Source organism: Phyllosticta citribraziliensis (assembly GCF_038025025.1).
Source record: "Phyllosticta citribraziliensis strain CPC 17464 chromosome Unknown J3D65scaffold_1, whole genome shotgun sequence".
In the NCBI taxonomy this organism is placed as follows: Eukaryota; Fungi; Ascomycota; class Dothideomycetes; order Botryosphaeriales; family Phyllostictaceae; genus Phyllosticta; species Phyllosticta citribraziliensis.
In genome coordinates this window covers 3064279-3081822 of record NW_027117338.1, presented here as the reverse complement: position 1 = coordinate 3081822, position 17544 = coordinate 3064279, and the positions used below count along the sequence as shown (strand labels likewise).

The following is a 17544-nucleotide window of genomic DNA, read 5'->3' as shown; positions in this document are numbered from 1 at the left end:
AGGACTTTTCCAAATGGGTCTATGGCTTTTGGTGCGGAAATCCGAGTGCTTTGCGCACAGGCGGCTCATTGCTTTCTCGCAGAGCGTCGCGCCGGGAGGAAAGTTGAAGGTGACTTGTGGGGCAAGTCCTATTCCTGATGATCAAAGTACAAGGAGCAGGACAAGTAGTACAATGAGGACGAATATCAAGACTGCAATGCAGCAGCTCGAATATCGATCTGGCCCATAATGGTCAGCCACCGCACCTCCATTCCAATGCAGCACTTACCCTCATTCTGCCGTATTACCCAGCCCACTCTCTTCAATCCATTCTGCAACTTGCCGCCCACACGGTCAGCCACAGTATCGACGTCGTTCAGCATCTCGCCCTGCTCCTCGAGCTCACGTCCCATGTCGTCGGCCTGCTGCCGCAGATTGCCCACGGTTCGGAACACGCCGTCGAGCGCAGTGTCTTGTTCGGCCATCAGCTCCTGCTGACGCTCCTGCTCCATCATGGCGTATCCGTCCTCGTCCTCGTCAAACTCGTCGGGGTCAGGCAGCACGTCTGGGTTGCTAGCCACACCCTTACCCTTGCCGCTGCCCCCACTTGTCTGCGCATCTTGCACTGTGCGCTGCAGCTCGCGCCGCATATCTTCGACTTCGCGGCCGACATCGTCAACGAGGCGGCGGCGGCGCTCTACTTCGTCGAGCTCGATGCCGAAGCGGTAGGGGTCCTGCTCGATGGCCTTGACGCTGTCAATCAGGTCGCGGAGGTCGGCGGATAAGTCTGTCAAGGAGGATTCCAGCTCCTCGCGTGCTTCGACGAGCTCAGGCGAGGTTGCGGTCGAGGCGGAGGAGCGGATGCGCAGGTAAGAGGTGAAGAGCGGACGCGTGTTGTTTAGGAGGGACAGGACATCGCTATGGCGAGTCAGTATTCTGCGAGGCATTGACGTGACGGGAAACATACGCCTGGACTTGGAGGAAGGGATCCTCATCTCCTGTGGAATTCATCATGTTGGAAAGTGGTGGAGGGAAAGTTGGTACATTCAGAGCGATGCAAGCAGCTGGAGCTCCGGGTGTGTTGCGTAGGATCCACGGCCCATGTCCGAGCCTCGGCTACGCTTGCCTCGTTCTGGGCCTTGACCAACACCTCAACCCCAGACCCAAACGTTGAATGAGGCTCGTCAATACTTCGAAAGCCATGTAAGCTGCCCAGGCCCTAGTGCAGCCGGCACAGCCACGCAAATGCCGCCCTATCGCACTTCGGACGCGGGGTCAACAAGGTGCCAAAAGGCCGCTCCAGGAACCATATCAACCCACCGGCCCCGAAGCTCCACGCTGCTAGGAACCCTGCCGTTTAAAATCAGCGGAAGAGCTTAACATCTCAATGTGTCAACTTTACCGCATCGACCTGTCTCCGCCGCGCCCGATTATGATACTTCCGCGCCATGTACGAGATGAACGATGGCCCATACCACGTCTCTCGTCCCGCTGTGCATCGCCGTCGCTTTCTTAGCTCGAGCCCTGTCAGAATCATCATGATATTCTTTTGGTTGATGACGCTGCTCTTGCTGTTCACGTTTGGCGTTCCTGATTCGACGCGTATCCTTGACCAAGGTATCCCTCAAGAGCCGACGGATCTCAAAGTCATCAAACTGCCAAAAGGCGCAGAGATAAGGTACAAAGAGCCAGGACTGTGCGAGACCACTCCGGTAATACTTTCTATTCTTTGCCCGCTTTCGAAAGACGTTGGCAAACAAATGCCTTCCAAGTTGCAGTCAGGGTGACGCTATCGTGATCCTTGCTCTGAGCTCTATTTTGCCAGACTGTTCTAGTTGAACTACAATGCTCACACCAAACCAAGGGCGTCAAATCATATTCCGGATACATCAGCTTGAATGCCACGACGAACATGTTCTTTTGGTTTTTCGAGGCAAGAGACAAGCCTCAAGATGCGCCGGTAAGCCCATCAGCGTCTGTTTCAACTCACTCTTCGCAACTGACCGGTTTCGCCTTTTAGATAACTCTTTGGTATTTTCAAATTTATTCACAATTTCTGCACTTGCTAATCGACTCCAGGCTGAATGGAGGGCCAGGTGCTGATTCACTGTTGGGGCTATTCCAAGGTAAGTGGAGACACTGGTTGCAAGCCCTTGCACAAGTCCAAGAACCGAATTTCCTGTATTGAGTGTCCTTGCTCTGCCAATAATCTGTCTGTCCCCTGAACTTGATTCTCATACAATCTGTGCCAGGCAACGGACCCTGCAGCATAGACAAAGATTTGAAAGAAATCTACAACAAATACTCATGGAACAACCACTCAAACATGCTCTACCTCTCACAGCCGCTCGGCGTTGGCTTCTCCTACCAGAAAAAGAAACTCGGCTGCTATGACAAGGAAACAAAAAAGTGGAAGGACTGCTCTCATCCGAACGGGCGCCGTGCGGACATCGATCCCTACGCCTACGATACTACAGAAAAGGCTGCTGTCGCCGCGTGGGACGTCGTCCAAGCGTTCTTCGCCGGTCTTCCCAAATTAAACCCCACGATATCGAAAGACGCAGAGTTCAACATGTGGGGCGAGTCGTACGCCGGACACTACATCCCAGTATTCTACCGCTACTTTTACGACCAGAACCGCGCCATCGCGAATGGGACGGCCAAGGGCACACAGGTCAAGCTGGGGACACTGGGCATCATCAGCGGGCTCATCGACGCGAAGATCCAGTCCAAATGGTACTATGAGTTTCCCGTCAACAACACGTACGGCATCAAAGCTGTGAGTAGCATCCAGTCCAGTCTGGTATCGTGGCAGCGTAGTCTAACATGTTCCCGCACAGGTCAACGACACCATCTACACCTTCATGAAGCAAGCCTACGAGTTCCCCAACGGCTGCCGCGACGCCATCGAAGCCTGCGAGCAAGCCGACCGCGAGAGCCAACACGGCCGCATCCTCGTACGCAACGTCCCCTCCCCTGGCCACTCCCTTCTCCACTAACATTCCCCGCCGCAGTGCTCCTCCGCCCTCTCCATCTGCCGCGGCCTCGTCCGCGGACCCTACGAGTCGTTCTCCGGCCGCAGCGTATACGACATCCGTTGTCGCACCCCCTGCCCCGACCGCCCCCCAACGCTGATCCGGTACCTCAACCGCGCGCGCATCCAGCGCGCCCTCGGCGTCGATCTCAACTACACCACGGCGGAAAACAGCATCGTCGCGCGCGGCTTGGGCGACAGCGGCGACTTTGCGTATCCCATCTTCCGCGCGGCGCTGGAGGAGGTGCTGGGGTACGGGACGCGGGTGGTGCTGGTACATGGCGATGCTGATTTCACGTGTAACTGGCGGGGCGGAGAGGAGGTGGCGAGGAGTTTGCGGTGGGGTGGGGGGAAGGAGGGGTTGTGGAGGGTTGCGGCGGAGGAGGACGTGCTGCTCAGCGCGGGCGGAGAGAAGAAGGGCGTCGTGCGGGAGGGTGGGGGGTTGGCTTTTGTCCGGGTCGATCAGAGCGGCCATCAGGTGTCGTTCTTCCAGTCCGAGGTTGCGCAAACGGTCTTTGCGAGGAGCGTGCAGGCCAAGAGGGTTGGTGACGGCGGCAGACTGTGAGGAGACTGATACAAAGAAAGCGACTGCGCGGAATGTTGGTGCTGGCGTGCATGTAGTCGGACAGCAGAGACAAAATGCCTATCAAACCGGTCATACACACTACGCGCGCAGCGTGTGCAATCTGAGATTGCGGAGAGAATAACGGCGACACCGCGCTCCCCGTCCAGTCCGCCACGGGCCCTTGCAGACAGACGGGTGCAACGTATCCGCCGCGCCTTGCAGCGGCATCCCGCATCTTGCATGTACGCCTCTGTTGCAGAAACAAAGACGATCAGGGTTGCATGAGACGAAATGACTGAGCGGTACTGTGCGGCGGTGCAGAAGACTGATAGATTCGTCGACTCTAGAGTGGTCAGCTTGGAGTGGGAGAAGATTGAGCGTTGGTGTAGTGTGTAGTGTGGCGATGAGTCCAAGTGAAGTACTTGTCGTAATGAAGCTTGCACTTTGGAGTTTTCTGGGTCATGTTGGTCCCTCGAAGCTGAGTATGCTTTTCTTCCAAAGCCAGGTTCTGCATTTGTGCTTTAACGAGGCTCGGTATGATGGACAGTTGCATGTCACAAGATGCTTAACGCGTGATGCCCATAAATAAATTGTCGATTGGAGAGCGCGGCAAACAACCCAACAAGAATTCCACGCCCTGAGCCAGAGACAATCTACCAGTATGAGACGAGAGAGATATCCAAGGCAGCCGAATGAACACCTCACTCGCCGCGATCATCAAAGAAGATTCTCCCGTTTTCAAAAGCCTCAAGTTCTTCGGCAGTAGATGTGTTGGCAGCGGTAAACACTGACACGACAACACCGCGCCCGTCGTAACCTGCTCAAGCATTAGACGCAAGCAGATCAAATCTGGAACGGAAAAAAAAAATACTCACGTCCATGCGAAAAAGAATGGGCGCCCCAATGCCCAGCCCGCGAATCCATACACACATCCAAAGCGGCGTAGAACGCGCGAGGTTCAGCAGAAAACACAATCAGCGCCAGGAGAATAGGCAGCTCCCCTCCAAGGCCACCGCACGCGGCGCCGCGACCATGTCCCAACGGCTGGTGGTTTTCCGGAAAGAGCATGTGGATCCAGTCTCGGTATTGCTGTCTCCCCAGCCGTCTGTCTTTGCCTCCCAGCCCAACCCAAGAAACGAGGCCGCCGTCTGAGTAGTCCTTTCTGAATCCGATGCGATGCCAGTCGGGCCCGTCGAATCCAACTGATGCTTGTGTGGCGTCGTATGGGACGGCCCAGAAGCGGCTGTCGTCGTGACAGACGGACCGTGTGCTGTATATTTGCTTGGATGGCGGGAGCGTGGCCACTTCGAAGGCCTGGGTCCCGTTGAAGAAGAAGCAATGGCTTTCAGACGCCAAGGAATTGTTCTGCCATGGAGGAATCCAGCCGTACTTGGTGTTTCTTGGTCTGACCTTTGGCTTCTGACAGAGATTGGTGATTTGAAAGTAGAATGATGCCTTTCGTCGGACAGTCAGTGGGAGTTGGAAAAGGAAGGAAGCTGTTTACCATTGTTCTTGTCAAGTCAATAGTTCTGCTCGAGTCCACTTGGGTTGTCACTTCTCTGTTGGTCTCATGAGGAAATGGACAAGCAAGCTGAATTTAAATACAGCCGCAGAGCCTCAAGATTCATCAAGAGCATCACTTTGAGCCGTTACACCACTGTCTGCAGGTGTCAGTCGAAAAGCATCGGCAAGCGGGCGGTAATTGCCAGCCGACTGCCCCAAGGTGGACCCAAATCCTGACAATCACTGGTGTATACAGAAGAAACGGAGAAGATCTTCATGGCTACAGCAGGCGCCCGTTCCCCGAGCGTCTTCAGCTTCCTGGCTGGATGGCTGCCAAAAGACGGAGAGCGGTCTGATCTGTTCCTGCTGCGTATGTGCGGATAGTGACATGACAGTAGAACTGACTACGGAAGACTTTGATGAATGATACGCTGTGGGTTACTCAAGAAGTCCGGATGGCAGAAGATTCTCGCATTCTGGTTCGTCGCCTGCAACTACCCGGGCGCACGCATGAGGAGGCCGGCTACTGGCATCGACGTGACAGAAGGTGTCGCAGCCAGAATCTGCTGGTACTACCATCTGTCTCTTTGCGATGGGCAAGTCCAATGTCTCTCAAGAAGGAAATGCTGATTGCCCATTGTTGTGAGCGGGGAGAAATCGCTAAGCAGATTGCATGAAGCAGTCCGGGCTACTGTATGAGCCAAAATCAGTCGAGGAGTAAGATTTCAAGGTTGTTTCTGGTAATGAGCTGCTGTGCCATTGAACAAACCCAAGAATGTCAAAGTCGGTTGCAGATTTTAATGTGGTACCAACGTTGTTGACGTCCGTAATTGACCGAGGATACGCAACAGTGTGGTCGCAGACACCTCATTATCGAGTGCCCGGCGTCTACGCAAAGCGCTTGACGGAGGGAAGCAAGATGCAGTGGCACCGACAGACGCGACCCGATGAGGTGCCTTTTGGCTAGCGGTTACCTGATTGGTCAGCGACACGTGATGGTGCCAACTTAGCGGCAACGACTTTTGTGCGGTTCAAAATTCAAGACTCAGAAGACAACTCCAACAAAAAAATCGACCACGGCCCTTGCCACGCAGCACCTACAAGAAACTGATCGCGATATTTGCTTGAGTGTCCGCCTGAGCTGTTGTCTCGCCCAAAAGCTGCGATCCGCAAACATGGCTCCCAAAAAGCCAGTCAACAGCCTCGTCATAGACGCCGGCCCAATCATCAAAAATTCTCCGCCAGTGTCAACCTTGATTGCCCAAGCAGAGGCTCTTTACACGATTCCAGCCGTCGTGTCTGAAATCAGAGATGAGATCACAAGAGCAAGGGTAGAAACGACTTTGCTTCCGTTCTTGACGCAACGAAACCCTCGCCCGGAGACGGTCAAGATTGTCCAAGACTTTGCGCGCCGGACAGGCGACCTTCAGGTTCTCAGCGCGACGGATATTCAGCTCATCGCGCTGGCTCGCGAGATCGAATGCGAGCGTAACGGCGGAGACTGGCGCTTGAGGAATGCTCCTGGACAGAAGGGCACCAACGGCAAACCTCCTGGCAAAGCGGGCGAAAAGAAATCATCCGCGAGTGGCGAAGAGCAGACGCAGAATGAGGAAAAGCCCGAACAGCCAGCGGAGACTCAAGAATCGACCGAACCAGCAGCCGCTGAGGCGCCAGCACCTGCTAAACCCGATGCAACAGATGCGGTGACATCAGCTTTGGAAAACACCCACATTTCAGATGCGCCTCAAGACGCGGACAAGCATGAGATCCAAGAGCCCGTGATCATGCCAGAGGCCGCGCAACCCGAGCAGCCTTCGCAAGAGACCGCCCAGCCTGTGGATTTGGACCAGACCGCCCAGCAAACCACGCAAACAGAAGAAGACGCAGAAGCTCCCGCCGAAGGCCAAGAAGCAAACGACTCCGACTCGGACGGCTGGATCACGCCCGGCAACATCAAACGCAAGCAGCAAGAAGACGACTCAGCCGGCGCAGGTTCCGGCGCGGAGCCCCGACACATGCAAGCCGCCATCATGACGACCGACTTCGCCATGCAAAACGTGATTCTGCAGATGGGGCTGAACCTGCTGTCGCCGGCGCTGCAGCGCATCAAGCACGTCAAGAGCTACGTCCTGCGGTGCTACGCGTGCTTCCTGACGACCAAGCAGATGGACAAGCAGTTCTGCCCGCGCTGCGGCAAGCCCAGCCTGACGCGCGTGTCGTGCAGCACCAGCGCCAACGGCGAGTTCAAGCTGCACCTCAAGCGCAACTTCCAGGTCAACAACCGCGGCGAGCGCTACTCCATTCCGAAGCCTGCGAGCAAGAGCGCCAGTGGCCGCATCACTGCCGGCGGTGGCGCGCAGGGCTGGGGCGCCGATCTTATCTTGACCGAGGACCAGAGGGAGTACGAGAGGGCCATGACCGAAATCAAGAGGCAGAAGCAGAGGGACTTGATGGATGAGGATTATCTCCCTGGCATCTTGACTGGCGAGAGGAGCAAGGCAGGCGGACGGCCCAAGGTTGGCGCGGGGAGAAACGTCAACTCCAGAAAGAGGAAGTAGCGGATTCGGGAAACGAGACGGCTCATGGATGGATGAAAATGATTGTTCAGGAGACGGGAACACTGGGTTGGGTTTTTTCTGCATCTCCCGGCGTTTGGACAAGACATGGGGTTGCTGGGAAATAAAAGTCATGATTACTGCCATTTTTCTCATTTCGATGGACTCAGATGTGATTGCTCGCTGTGAATGAAGCTGCTCTCTCAGCGCCTTCTAGTGGTGCTCAACACACACGGCAGAGTACACATTGAACACTGCCAGATTTCAAATTTCATCAATCCCATCTACCTCCCTAACAGGACCCAGAGCCTCCAGACCCCAAATTTAGCATCACGCATAGAGGACTTGCCCAAATGCCAAACACATTCCCCAAGTTTCGGAACGATACTTTTTCCTATCATACTCCCTACCGCCGTCTCGCAGCAGCGGCAGTGGCAACACCTCAGCCCGCAGGCCGAGCCAGCAAGATTTTCCCAAACGCCACCCATGATTTCACCACCGCCGGGCACCGCCAAACGGAAGCATCCCAAAAACAGTAAAACGCCGTCCCATCTCAATCGAGGGAGAAAGAAGCGCGGGCTTCTACTCTAGTTGACAGCAGCGACCTTGTTGTCTACGTGCGGAGAGCGTCAGTAGGTATTCTAGAAGTATCAACATGGGGGTTGGGGATGTCGACTGACTTTGCTGGGTGGGCAGCAGGCCGAAGCGCTTCTTGAGGGTGACGCGGTGACTGCAGAGATTGGGGTCAGCATTCTTCTTCTTCTCCTTCTATCCGTGGCAGCTGATGCTGTTGTCCGGAGTAGGGTGCGTGCATACCGCGAGTACTTGTCGTCGGGCGAGAAGCGGGCTGGGTGGGCGCTCTTGGTCACCTTGTCGCCGACGACCTTCTTGAGCGTGTAGACGCGCTTGCCCTCGGCGTCGAGAGTGTACATGAGATGCATGCTGTATGGCAAAATCAGTCGGGGACGTCTCCACCGCTGGGGCAGGACTGGAGCTCACGTGAAGATTGGTGGGCGAGGCGGCGGGGTGGACTGGGAGGATGTGGAGGGAGGATGCGCTGGTGTTGGATAGTGAAGAGGCCTTGACGATATACAACACTTGATGGATGACGGTTCTTGCAGCTGCGAAATCTCAGCGGCGTGGAACAACCCGGGCGCCGGCGGTGTCTTGCGGCAAGACAGCCAGGACCCCCGTCTCGTCCGAGATCCCTGCAGCCCTTCCCGCGCCAACCAACGGACCAATCGCAAAAGGCCACCCAGCTTCACTGGTCGAGCTCGGTACCTATCCAAGCTCCCAGCATCACCACCCACCCACCAGACGAAGACGACACACCTCCCTCCACTTCCCACGATGCCGACGCCGATGCAATTGGCGATCCTCGTCTTGAGCCTCGCGCTCAGCGCGTCGGCGCAATTCCAGTTCTTCGAGCAAATGTTCGGCGGCGGCGGCGGCGGCGGCCACCACGCGCAGCACCACCACCAGCAGGCGCAGAACGTGCCGAGCGACTCGGGCTGGTACCAGCAGCAATACGAAGGCGGTGCGTACGGCCATTTGTGCTCCTAGAGGAAACAACGGGAGGGGAGAGAAAGCAAAGGAAAGGAAGTGCTAACGCATCTCGCCCTCAGCTCACTGCGACAAGTACCTCTGCCCGGGCACGCTGGCCTGCGTCCACTTCCCGCACCACTGCCCCTGCGCCTTTCCCGCCGTCGAAGACAAGGTCGAGCTGGGCGACGGCATCGCCATTTGCGCGAGCAAGGGTGGCTTCAAGGAGGGCGAGGCGCTGCGCAAGATCGAGTTGGCGCGGAAGGGCTTGCTGTAAACAGAAGAACCAGGCTGCGTCGTTTCGAGACGCGGGTGCATTTTTCTTTGGCGTTGGGGTCCAAGAGGACGGACGTGTTTTGGATGTCTCGACCGCATTGGGAGAAAAGAAGTCTTTTTGGTCAAGTTCAGGATCGGGTTTGGAGAAGTGTCGTGTGCAGCGTTAAATAAATATATTGCGGCGGGCCTGCCGTCCTACTCCGATGTTCAGACCACCACGTACTATGCTCTCTGGACAAACTTGTAGCGATACTTTTGCGGAGTCGCCTGGCCGCACTCTTCTCGTCCCCACTCCTGCATGAGGGCTCTCCCCAAGGCCTTCTTCTCCTTCAACAGCGCGTCGTACTTTGCCCTCCACTCGTCCTCCTTGGCCCTGAGCATCTCCTGTATCCGCTCATCCATGGCCCGGTTCACCGTCTCATGATCCTCTCTCAACACCCTCATCTCTTCGTCCTTGGTCCTGAGCAGCTCCTTGGCCTTCTTAACTGCCAGGCTCTGCTCCCTCAGTGCCTTCCTGACATTCTCCATCTCTTCGTCTTTGGCCGCGCCTTCGGCCTGGCTCGCCAGCTTGTCCTTTTTGCTCTCGATGCGTCCCCTCAGTTGATCGACCTCGGTCTTGAACGCCTCCATCGCCTTCTTCAACTCGTCCTTTTCGCTCCTCTCCGCACCGAGCATGCCCGCCGCTTTCCGCACTGCCTCCTCAGCCCGCCTGCGCATGTCCGCGACCGCCCGTTCCTTCTCTTCTCGCGCCTTCTTCGCCTGTGCCTCCAACGCCGCAGTCCTCTTTGCGTTCATCTTGCGCTCGTCGTTCAGTTCGGCGCGCACGTTTTCCAGCATTCGCTCCACGTCCCGCGCCGCGACGCCCCTGCTCCTTTCCTCTTCAAGCGCCGCCGACAATGTTTCCACCCGGAGCGACTTGTCAGACGCAAGAAGCTGCGATTCGGACAGCTCTTCGCGCAGTACGCGAGCCGATTCGCGGGCGGTGTCCGCGTCGCGCCGGAGGGAGGTGATCTCATCGCGGGCCAGCGCGAGCTGCTTCTGAAGGAGCGAGAGGCTCGATTCGAGGTCGGTGATTTGCGATTTGGAGGCCGCAAGCAGATCGGAGGTGTGTTTGTGCGACTCGTCGGCACAGTCTTTGGCCAAGGATTCAGTGCGCACAGCTTCGAGCTGGGCTTGGGAGGTGCTGAGGCGAGCTTCGAGTTCGGCAATGCGTGCAGTGGAGCTGGCCTTTTCCTGAGCAACCTGCTGCTCGAGCTCCCGCTCGCGCTGAGAAGGCACCTGCGCGTCGGTCGTGGTGTTTGACGTTGGCGTAGGTGCTGGTGACTGTTCCTGCTTGGCCAGCTGCTTTTGAAGCGCCCCGACATTCTCTTCAAGCGCTGAAACTCTAGCTTCATGGCCAACACGAGTCTGTTCTTTCTCCTGAGCATGCCTACTCTTCTCCGCCTCAAGCTCTGCCTCTTTCTGTGCAAGCTGGGATTGAAGAGCGCCCTCTGTCGCGGACAGGCGTGATTCAAAGCTTGACTTCACCAGGGCAAAAGCGGCCTTTTGCTCCTCTAGATCTTGACGATACCTCTCAGTCGCAGACTTGATGCGGCCTTGCCAATGCCCCTCGATGTCTGTGACATTGTCACCATGTTGCTTTTGGAGATCGTTGATACGGCGCTGCTCATTCTCACGCGCCATTGAGGCGTCGGAGCGGGAGTTTTCAAGCTGGTACTCGAGTGATTGTATTCTCGACCCGAAGCTAGTCTTTTGATCCTCGAGTTGCCGCGCCAGGCGATTGATTTGTGAAACCAAGTCTTCTCTGTCGTCACCCGACTCTCCATCAGACGGGTCCGTTTTTCTCTTAGGCGAAGGTGTCTTCCTCATGCGCGACCCGATACGTGACAGCGGCGATCGGTCGACTACGTCTTGCTTCTGGGACGCGTCTCCAAAGTCCTCCACGAAGACCTCTGGCGTTCTCTGCCTCGCGATATGGGGGCTGGGGCGCGCGCTTCGGGGCGACGGAGTGTCCTCGTGGTCCTCCACCGTGGGCTGTAGGAACGACAGTCTCGACACCGGTGCTGGTGCCTGCTGCGCGTCATTTTGGTTCGGCGGGGGATTCGGCGACGCCGAAGGCGACCTGTATTCTTCCTCGTCGACATCGTCCATGCTGGACAGAATGTCCAGTTGCTGATCAATGGACGCGCGCCGCGACGCGTTCTCCACAGCCTCGCCCTCCTCGGAAACGACGTAGCCCTTGAGATCCTCCATCGCTGCGTGCGCCGATTCATGCTGCTCTTCTTCTTCTTCTGAATCGCTCTCGTCTGCTTCGGTATCGCTCATGTACGTCTCTGCGCCTGCGCCCGAGTCGACAGGCGGGCGTGGCTGAACCGCGTGATCCATCGCGTCGACGCCGGCAGCCTTGTCTTGATACTTTGCTTGCTTCGGTGTTGTGTCGTCCGGCTTCTCTTTTGGCAGTTCTCCTCTCATCCAAGCCTCCATGTTTTGCGTGAAATCGCTCGGCCCGTCCACATCGTCGCTGCGCACTACGTCGACGGGAACCTCTTCCGTGAGGTCATCATCCGAGCCTTTCGCTCCGAGCAACGCGTCGAAATCAATGCTGTAGGCCGTCTCGTCCGAGTCTTGCACTGTCTGCTGGAAAGAAGGGTTCGCAGAGGACGTGGCGGGGCGCGCAAAGGACCCGTTCGGCGTGGGTGGGGACGTCGGAGGAGTAGTGCTCGTCGTGACAAACGACATGATTGCGAGAGGAGGCCAGTCGCGGTAATCGGGGAGTCGCAGACACGAAGTGTGAGGGCTCGGTGCGCGCAATCTAAATCATGACCCAGAAATGAAGAAAAATGCGTCGAGTGCTTGCGCGCGGCTCTCATGGAGAGAGATTGTTTTGTTTTCGCACTTCTGGTCAGCGGAGTAACACGGGTCGTCCCGCACACTAGCACCACAGACCACCCCCTGCGTCAAGATCGACCACAACACCATGCCCTCTGATCCTCCAGGTCTGCTCTGCATTGCCATGGCATTTTCCCGCCGAGGATCGATCAAAAACACGTGCATTTCAAGGAAGTTGCATAGAGCCGGGTAAGTCAAACGCTAATGCTTAAACTCTACGATTGACTGCAAATGTCGTCAAGCGTAAACCTTGTGTGGAGCGAGTGACCTCTCCATTTTGTGTGGCTGTCAAACTAAATCGAATTAAACCCCTTTCCAAGGCTCTCTCGTATCCTCAATCCACCAAATCCCTAGTGGTCCCCCTTTTGTTTGGTATCTCCCGGTCAAGTTCCAAGTCCATCCAATCCGAGGTGCGCCAGAATAATCCCAAGCAAGGAAATGGTTTTAGGCTTCCTTCATCCTGAAAGTAGCCAAGCGCATTCAAAACAAAGAGTTCAAGCCTTCGGTTTCTTCCTAACCAAATTGCTTCCAAGCACGTTGACCTCAGACGATGTGTCGGTAGATGCCACAGCACCCTCTGCCTTCGGCTTCTTCCTGATTAGATTGGTTGAGAGGGTCTGAACATCGTCACAGTTGCTCTGTGATGCAGGGGTATCTTCCTCTATCTTTCTCTTTTTGCGGACCGCTGATGCATTAAGGACATTGACTCCCGTGCCATTCGTAGCACTGTCCACGATTGGTCTGCTCTTTTTTCCAACCACAGGTAAGCCCCACGATGAGACGCCTCCGAGAAGTTTGGCCTCGTTGATCCAAAGAGAGGTACTCGACGAAGCAGCTTCGTAGTTGGAAAAGTTTTGCCGCTGAAGAAGCTCCGTGCCCCGTTTGTAAGCCTTTTCATCGAGGACAAGTTCACCACGGCTGGAGACAGGCCAGGCGTAGTATTTGGTGACTTCATCTCTCGCAACCCTTCTTGGTTTCGAGGTCCTCTGCTTGATGCGTGGTGTACGGGGTATTATAGGGCCTGTGAGTTTCTTCTTCTTCTTTGGGGCAGGCGTGCTTTCCTTTCGCTCGTCGACCTTCGGTGCCAGCACCTCGGAGATTGAGCCCATCTGACTGCTAAGCTCTTCATCTTCTACCGTTTCCTCAAGATCGGAAGGCGTGAGGTTTATCCAAATAAAACCAACAAGTCTTCCTGAAGAGCATTCCTGGCGGAACGACATCATGTCCCAGAACTGGTCCAAGCTCCTGACGCTTTTCCATTGCCCGTTCCCACGCGGACTGAGGATCAACTGGCTTCCTCCGTCGGGCAGCTCGTCGTCCAACTCGTCCATGTATCGCGCCTTTGGGTCGTCGGGGAAGTGAGGTATGATGCAACGCGGTGGCGCGTTAGGATGGCGCGTAATCTGTAAAAGAGGATGACCATGCGTCCAGCGCTTCTGCTCTGCTGGGTCGGACTTGACAGTTACGGGGAAAAACCTCTGGGTCTCGTTGCGCTCCAAGCCAGGGATGATGAGATAGCCATGAGCGGTAGTGCCATTTGCCGATGCTCCTCCGGGTCCAGATTCGGGATCATATTCTCGAAGCACTGGGTCCAAGACTTTGCACCACCATTTGACCAAGGCCGTATCGTCTGCCACATGCTTGGTTGGGTTGTCGACACTGCCCGGGAAGAGGTACTGGTCCTGGGCTCTGGCAAAAAGCGAGACAACAAGCCGCTTTCCAAGTCGCTGCCTGTTCTTGACGAGCCAACTTATGAAGGTTGTAGAGATGGTGCGTATGGGTGACTCGGCAGAGCGGGGGAGGTTGAGAAGTGTGAGGTAACCGGTCGAGTCTGCTTTGGAGACGAAGAGGGTAGTCAGATGGGCTGTCGTGTAAATGAGGATTTCGATAGCGAATACAAGTACTTCGCCCGGGTGACCGTCATCCTGCGGTTGTACCGAGACGTTCAGATGGTGCGACTCGCAGTAGGTTCGCTCGGCCCTGGCACCTGGCGGCGGAGCAAAGATGGCAGCGCATTTGGTCGGCGGCGTGGAGACGTGATAAAAGGTGAACTTTGCATCCTGTGGGAGGGCCTCGGCAAGAATATCTGTGAGAGACGCGTCGCCAGCATGCGCTCGACTCGCCATGGTGAAGAGTGGAGAGGTGGAAGAGAAGGCAAGACGGAGGAGAGGACGCGGCGCGCGGTGTACGGCCAGGGTTGGCGCGCCTACCTTAACCGAAAAATGCCCTAGCACGAGACAACCTTCGGTTCTCCAACGTCGACCACCGCCAGCATCTCCACACCACGCCAATGGCTTCCAAAGCTCTCCTCCGGCCCTTCACTGCGGCCGCAAGACCTTCAACACACCGTGCTGCGCAATGTTCGTCTAGCGCCATCACAGCGCATGTCCGCCAATTCTCGACCACGCCCGTCCAAGAACCAAAACCATCGCCCGACCCCGTCGACGTCCCGAGATGGAAGCAGACGCCCAAGGCCATGGTGGCGCCTGTGCGATTACGGCCGATCAACCCGAGAAACGTGTGGAAAGTGATTGAGGACCCAGTCGCGCTCGACGAGGTGTACAAGCGCATACTTGGAGAAAGAGGACCCAAGCTGCTGCCGGAGGAGGTCAAATGGCTTGCAGTAACACACAAGAGTTTCGACCACGGCCGGAGAGGTCACAATGATAGGCTCGCATTCCTAGGTAAGCCCATACCCCAGGCCAGGCCAGGCCAGGCCATTGAGCGAGCTCGTGGGCAAAAGCTTACACAATCCAGGACGACGAATCGTGGAACTTCAAACGTCGCTTGCACTGCTCAACCTGCCGAGAGCTAATCAGAAGAGCAACTTCCCCGACCCCTTCGAACGCGAGGTATTTGAGCACAAATCGCTGCTGGGTGTCAACAACATCACGAACAAGGCAAAGGCGCACTACGCAGGGAAGGAGAAGCTGGCGCAAGTTGCATATGGTTTTGGCATAGACCGGGTGCTTCGGTGGAGGCCCAAGAGGGTAAGCTGCCAGCGCCATCATGGATGGGCATTCCAATGCGTATGGGCTGACTAACTTGCAAAGGTGGAAAACCTCCAAGGCTCCGGTATCGACGCCGTCGTGGCCACCACCCTGTACGCGATTGTCGGCGCGGTGGCTCTGCACCGCGGCGGCGACGAGGCCAACCAGCTCGTCAAGGAGCAGATTCTCACGGCGCTTCGCCAATAATCTGACCGACATTCTCCATGTAGGATCAACGTATTGTATCCAGCGGTTTTGGATGGTTTAGCCAGAGGCCGGTGAGTTAGTCGGGGCAGAGAAGATGGCCTATGTTTTTCCAATTTTTGCAACCCAACTCACGTCAGCTGAGAGAAAGCGGAAGCCATGTGTTTGGCTATGATAGATCGGCGAAAAAGATGAAATCAACCAGCTACTAGAGGGTGGCACGGCGTCTTCAAATACTCGCGTGCGCTTGTCGAGAGGTGCCAAGAACGGTGAAGTCTTACGATTCATTGACCAGCGGGCAAGGTCTGGCAATGACGCGATCCTTGGACCTCGACTCTGCTTCGAGCTTTCTTTCTCACAATGACGGCATCACAGAACCACAACAACTGCAAATATCAAAGCCGCGCCCCTGTGTCTACCGTATCGTACCTCCTCTCCAAAGCAGCCAGCCAGACGTCGTTAGCTTGAGCATGTATACCTACTCCATTGCAGTTATCTCCCACCAAAATCCTAACGACGAAGTGCCCGGCAAGCCCAGATCCTAAGCCCCCCCTTCTCCTCCTCCTCCTTGGTCATCAACCTAGACCCAGCACCTTACCTTGTGTGGCACTGCGCTGCATCACACGTATCATGCCTCCCCATATCTCACCAGCTGGCGTAGACAGGTGAGAACCGCCGACGAGTGTGCAACTATGTATCGAATATAGATGTATTTCCTCCATAATGTGGAAGAAAGTCGCAGCCTCCTATCTCTCCCTCTCCTACTCTCCCCTCACACCCTCTCCTCCCCCTGTCCCCGTCACCCCCTTTCCCATCACAACCCCTGTCCCCTACATAAACTCTACATAGGCCTAGAGACTTCTTAGGCCACCCATCTGCTAACGTCGACGCAAGTAATCAGCGGCGGGCCCTGTGCCGAAGCAACCGAGCCGCCTTAGGCCTGACTAGGCACGCACACTACCCTACCACACACACATGCGTAGGGATGATGGACGGACGGCAGGTGCCGTGGCCGCGACCGTTGGCTATACGACATGGTCGATATGGTAGGAGTAGGTAGGTGGAGAAAGAGTACGAGTAATAGTGTCAAGTGCACGAGTGGATAAGTGCGGTATACTGGGAAGAAAGCTGGGCGGTGTTTAGCGTTCAAATGGTACAGCGTGATTGCACAAACGGACGGATCGAAGGCAAGACGAGTGTTGATTGGGGAGTATGGTAGTGGTTGCGCAACTTTTGCTGGTTGCTGGCACCTACGGTACATGCACGTATATAACCCGATGCTATGGAATAGATCATCAGTAGATGCGCGAAGCGTGTCTACATAGGTAGGCGTGTTGTGAGCTACCTTGTCACATTGTATATGTCTGACCATCGCATCATTCTATGCCTCCCTCAAACGCCTTCTCGTCCTCCCGTAACCACTTCCCGCCATCTATCGTTCCACGTGCGGCACCACACCCCATCCTGTCCCATCCCGCCATCCCTTCCTCTCCTCTCCGCTCCGCTCCGCTCCAGGCACTCCACTTCCTGAGGTCCCTCCTCACGCACGCACATGAAAGCCCTGCTCCCACCATCATCAAAAACAAGCTAGCGAGGGGCGGAGCGGAGAGCGGAGGGCGGAAGCAAGGGGCCGACGGTCCCTCCAACGGCAGGAGAAAGGGAGAGAAGGAGTGAAGGGTTGCAGGACCAACCACGCACGCGAGCACGCGTCGCGTGGGACACGAGGGCGAGGGCGCGGCGCCGGTTGGGGAGGGAGCTAGTTCAAGGGATGGATGGGGTGGGATGGGATGAAGTGCAGTGGAGTGGAGTGAGATGATGGAGACGTGAAGCTGGGAGAGAGGGGGGACAGGAGAGACGGGAGAAGGGCGAGATAAGAGCGAGAGCGCGGTGGAGTGAGTAAGAGAACGGGTGAATGAGTGAGGCAAGGAAGAAAAGGGCTCCTTGATACATGAGGTGGTCTTCTTTCCCAAGGCGTGGGGGTTGCAATACGAGGTTAGGAATGGCCAG

General features: G+C 56.2%; 9 protein-coding genes across 9 annotated transcripts; 4 read left to right on the top strand and 5 right to left on the bottom strand.

Moving 5' to 3' along the window:
* Positions 1-54: 54 nt before the first annotated feature.
* Positions 55-1210, bottom strand: J3D65DRAFT_47693 (t-SNARE). Its single transcript, XM_066796551.1, has 2 exons — positions 947-1210; positions 55-897 (listed from the first exon to the last, which is right to left on the bottom strand). Exons 1-2 carry the CDS (start codon positions 991-993, stop codon positions 186-188), a joined length of 759 nt encoding a protein of 252 aa, XP_066660296.1. The 5' UTR covers positions 994-1210; the 3' UTR covers positions 55-185.
* A 307-nt stretch (positions 1211-1517) lies between these two features.
* J3D65DRAFT_664259 (Alpha/Beta hydrolase protein) lies at positions 1518-3578 on the top strand (the record flags this gene model as incomplete). Its single annotated transcript, XM_066802728.1, has 7 exons — positions 1518-1691; positions 1844-1939; positions 2000-2010; positions 2059-2105; positions 2232-2758; positions 2820-2936; positions 2994-3578. The coding sequence occupies 7 exons, from the start codon at positions 1518-1520 to the stop codon at positions 3576-3578; spliced, it is 1557 nt and encodes a 518-aa protein (XP_066660295.1).
* A 578-nt stretch (positions 3579-4156) lies between these two features.
* On the bottom strand, positions 4157-5292 carry J3D65DRAFT_47654 (uncharacterized protein). Its single transcript, XM_066796545.1, has 3 exons — positions 5083-5292; positions 4454-5033; positions 4157-4395 (listed from the first exon to the last, which is right to left on the bottom strand). The coding sequence occupies exons 1-3, from the start codon at positions 5083-5085 to the stop codon at positions 4280-4282; spliced, it is 699 nt and encodes a 232-aa protein (XP_066660294.1). The 5' UTR covers positions 5086-5292; the 3' UTR covers positions 4157-4279.
* Positions 5293-6137: 845 nt separating this feature from the next.
* J3D65DRAFT_611635 (Nin one binding Zn-ribbon like-domain-containing protein) lies at positions 6138-7832 on the top strand. The gene has a single exon (XM_066798935.1). It carries the CDS (start codon positions 6257-6259, stop codon positions 7637-7639), a length of 1383 nt encoding a protein of 460 aa, XP_066660293.1. The 5' UTR covers positions 6138-6256; the 3' UTR covers positions 7640-7832.
* Positions 7787-8774, bottom strand: J3D65DRAFT_611634 (putative ribosome biogenesis protein nop10). Its single transcript, XM_066798934.1, has 4 exons — positions 8636-8774; positions 8453-8578; positions 8317-8366; positions 7787-8249 (listed from the first exon to the last, which is right to left on the bottom strand). Exons 2-4 carry the CDS (start codon positions 8575-8577, stop codon positions 8224-8226), a joined length of 201 nt encoding a protein of 66 aa, XP_066660292.1. The 5' UTR covers position 8578; positions 8636-8774; the 3' UTR covers positions 7787-8223.
* Positions 8775-8866: 92 nt separating this feature from the next.
* J3D65DRAFT_611631 (uncharacterized protein) lies at positions 8867-9743 on the top strand. Its single transcript, XM_066798933.1, has 2 exons — positions 8867-9173; positions 9262-9743. Exons 1-2 carry the CDS (start codon positions 8987-8989, stop codon positions 9453-9455), a joined length of 381 nt encoding a protein of 126 aa, XP_066660291.1. The 5' UTR covers positions 8867-8986; the 3' UTR covers positions 9456-9743.
* On the bottom strand, positions 9423-12342 carry J3D65DRAFT_611629 (uncharacterized protein). The gene has a single exon (XM_066798932.1). It carries the CDS (start codon positions 12191-12193, stop codon positions 9677-9679), a length of 2517 nt encoding a protein of 838 aa, XP_066660290.1. The 5' UTR covers positions 12194-12342; the 3' UTR covers positions 9423-9676.
* Positions 12343-12527: 185 nt separating this feature from the next.
* Positions 12528-14499, bottom strand: J3D65DRAFT_611628 (histone acetylation protein-domain-containing protein). Its single transcript, XM_066798931.1, has one exon. The coding sequence runs from the start codon at positions 14467-14469 to the stop codon at positions 12838-12840; it is 1632 nt and encodes a 543-aa protein (XP_066660289.1). The 5' UTR covers positions 14470-14499; the 3' UTR covers positions 12528-12837.
* Positions 14500-14633: 134 nt separating this feature from the next.
* On the top strand, positions 14634-15540 carry J3D65DRAFT_599642 (mitochondrial 54S ribosomal protein mL57; the record flags this gene model as incomplete). Its single annotated transcript, XM_066797912.1, has 3 exons — positions 14634-15027; positions 15101-15333; positions 15397-15540. The coding sequence occupies 3 exons, from the start codon at positions 14634-14636 to the stop codon at positions 15538-15540; spliced, it is 771 nt and encodes a 256-aa protein (XP_066660288.1).
* Positions 15541-17544: the final 2004 nt, after the last annotated feature.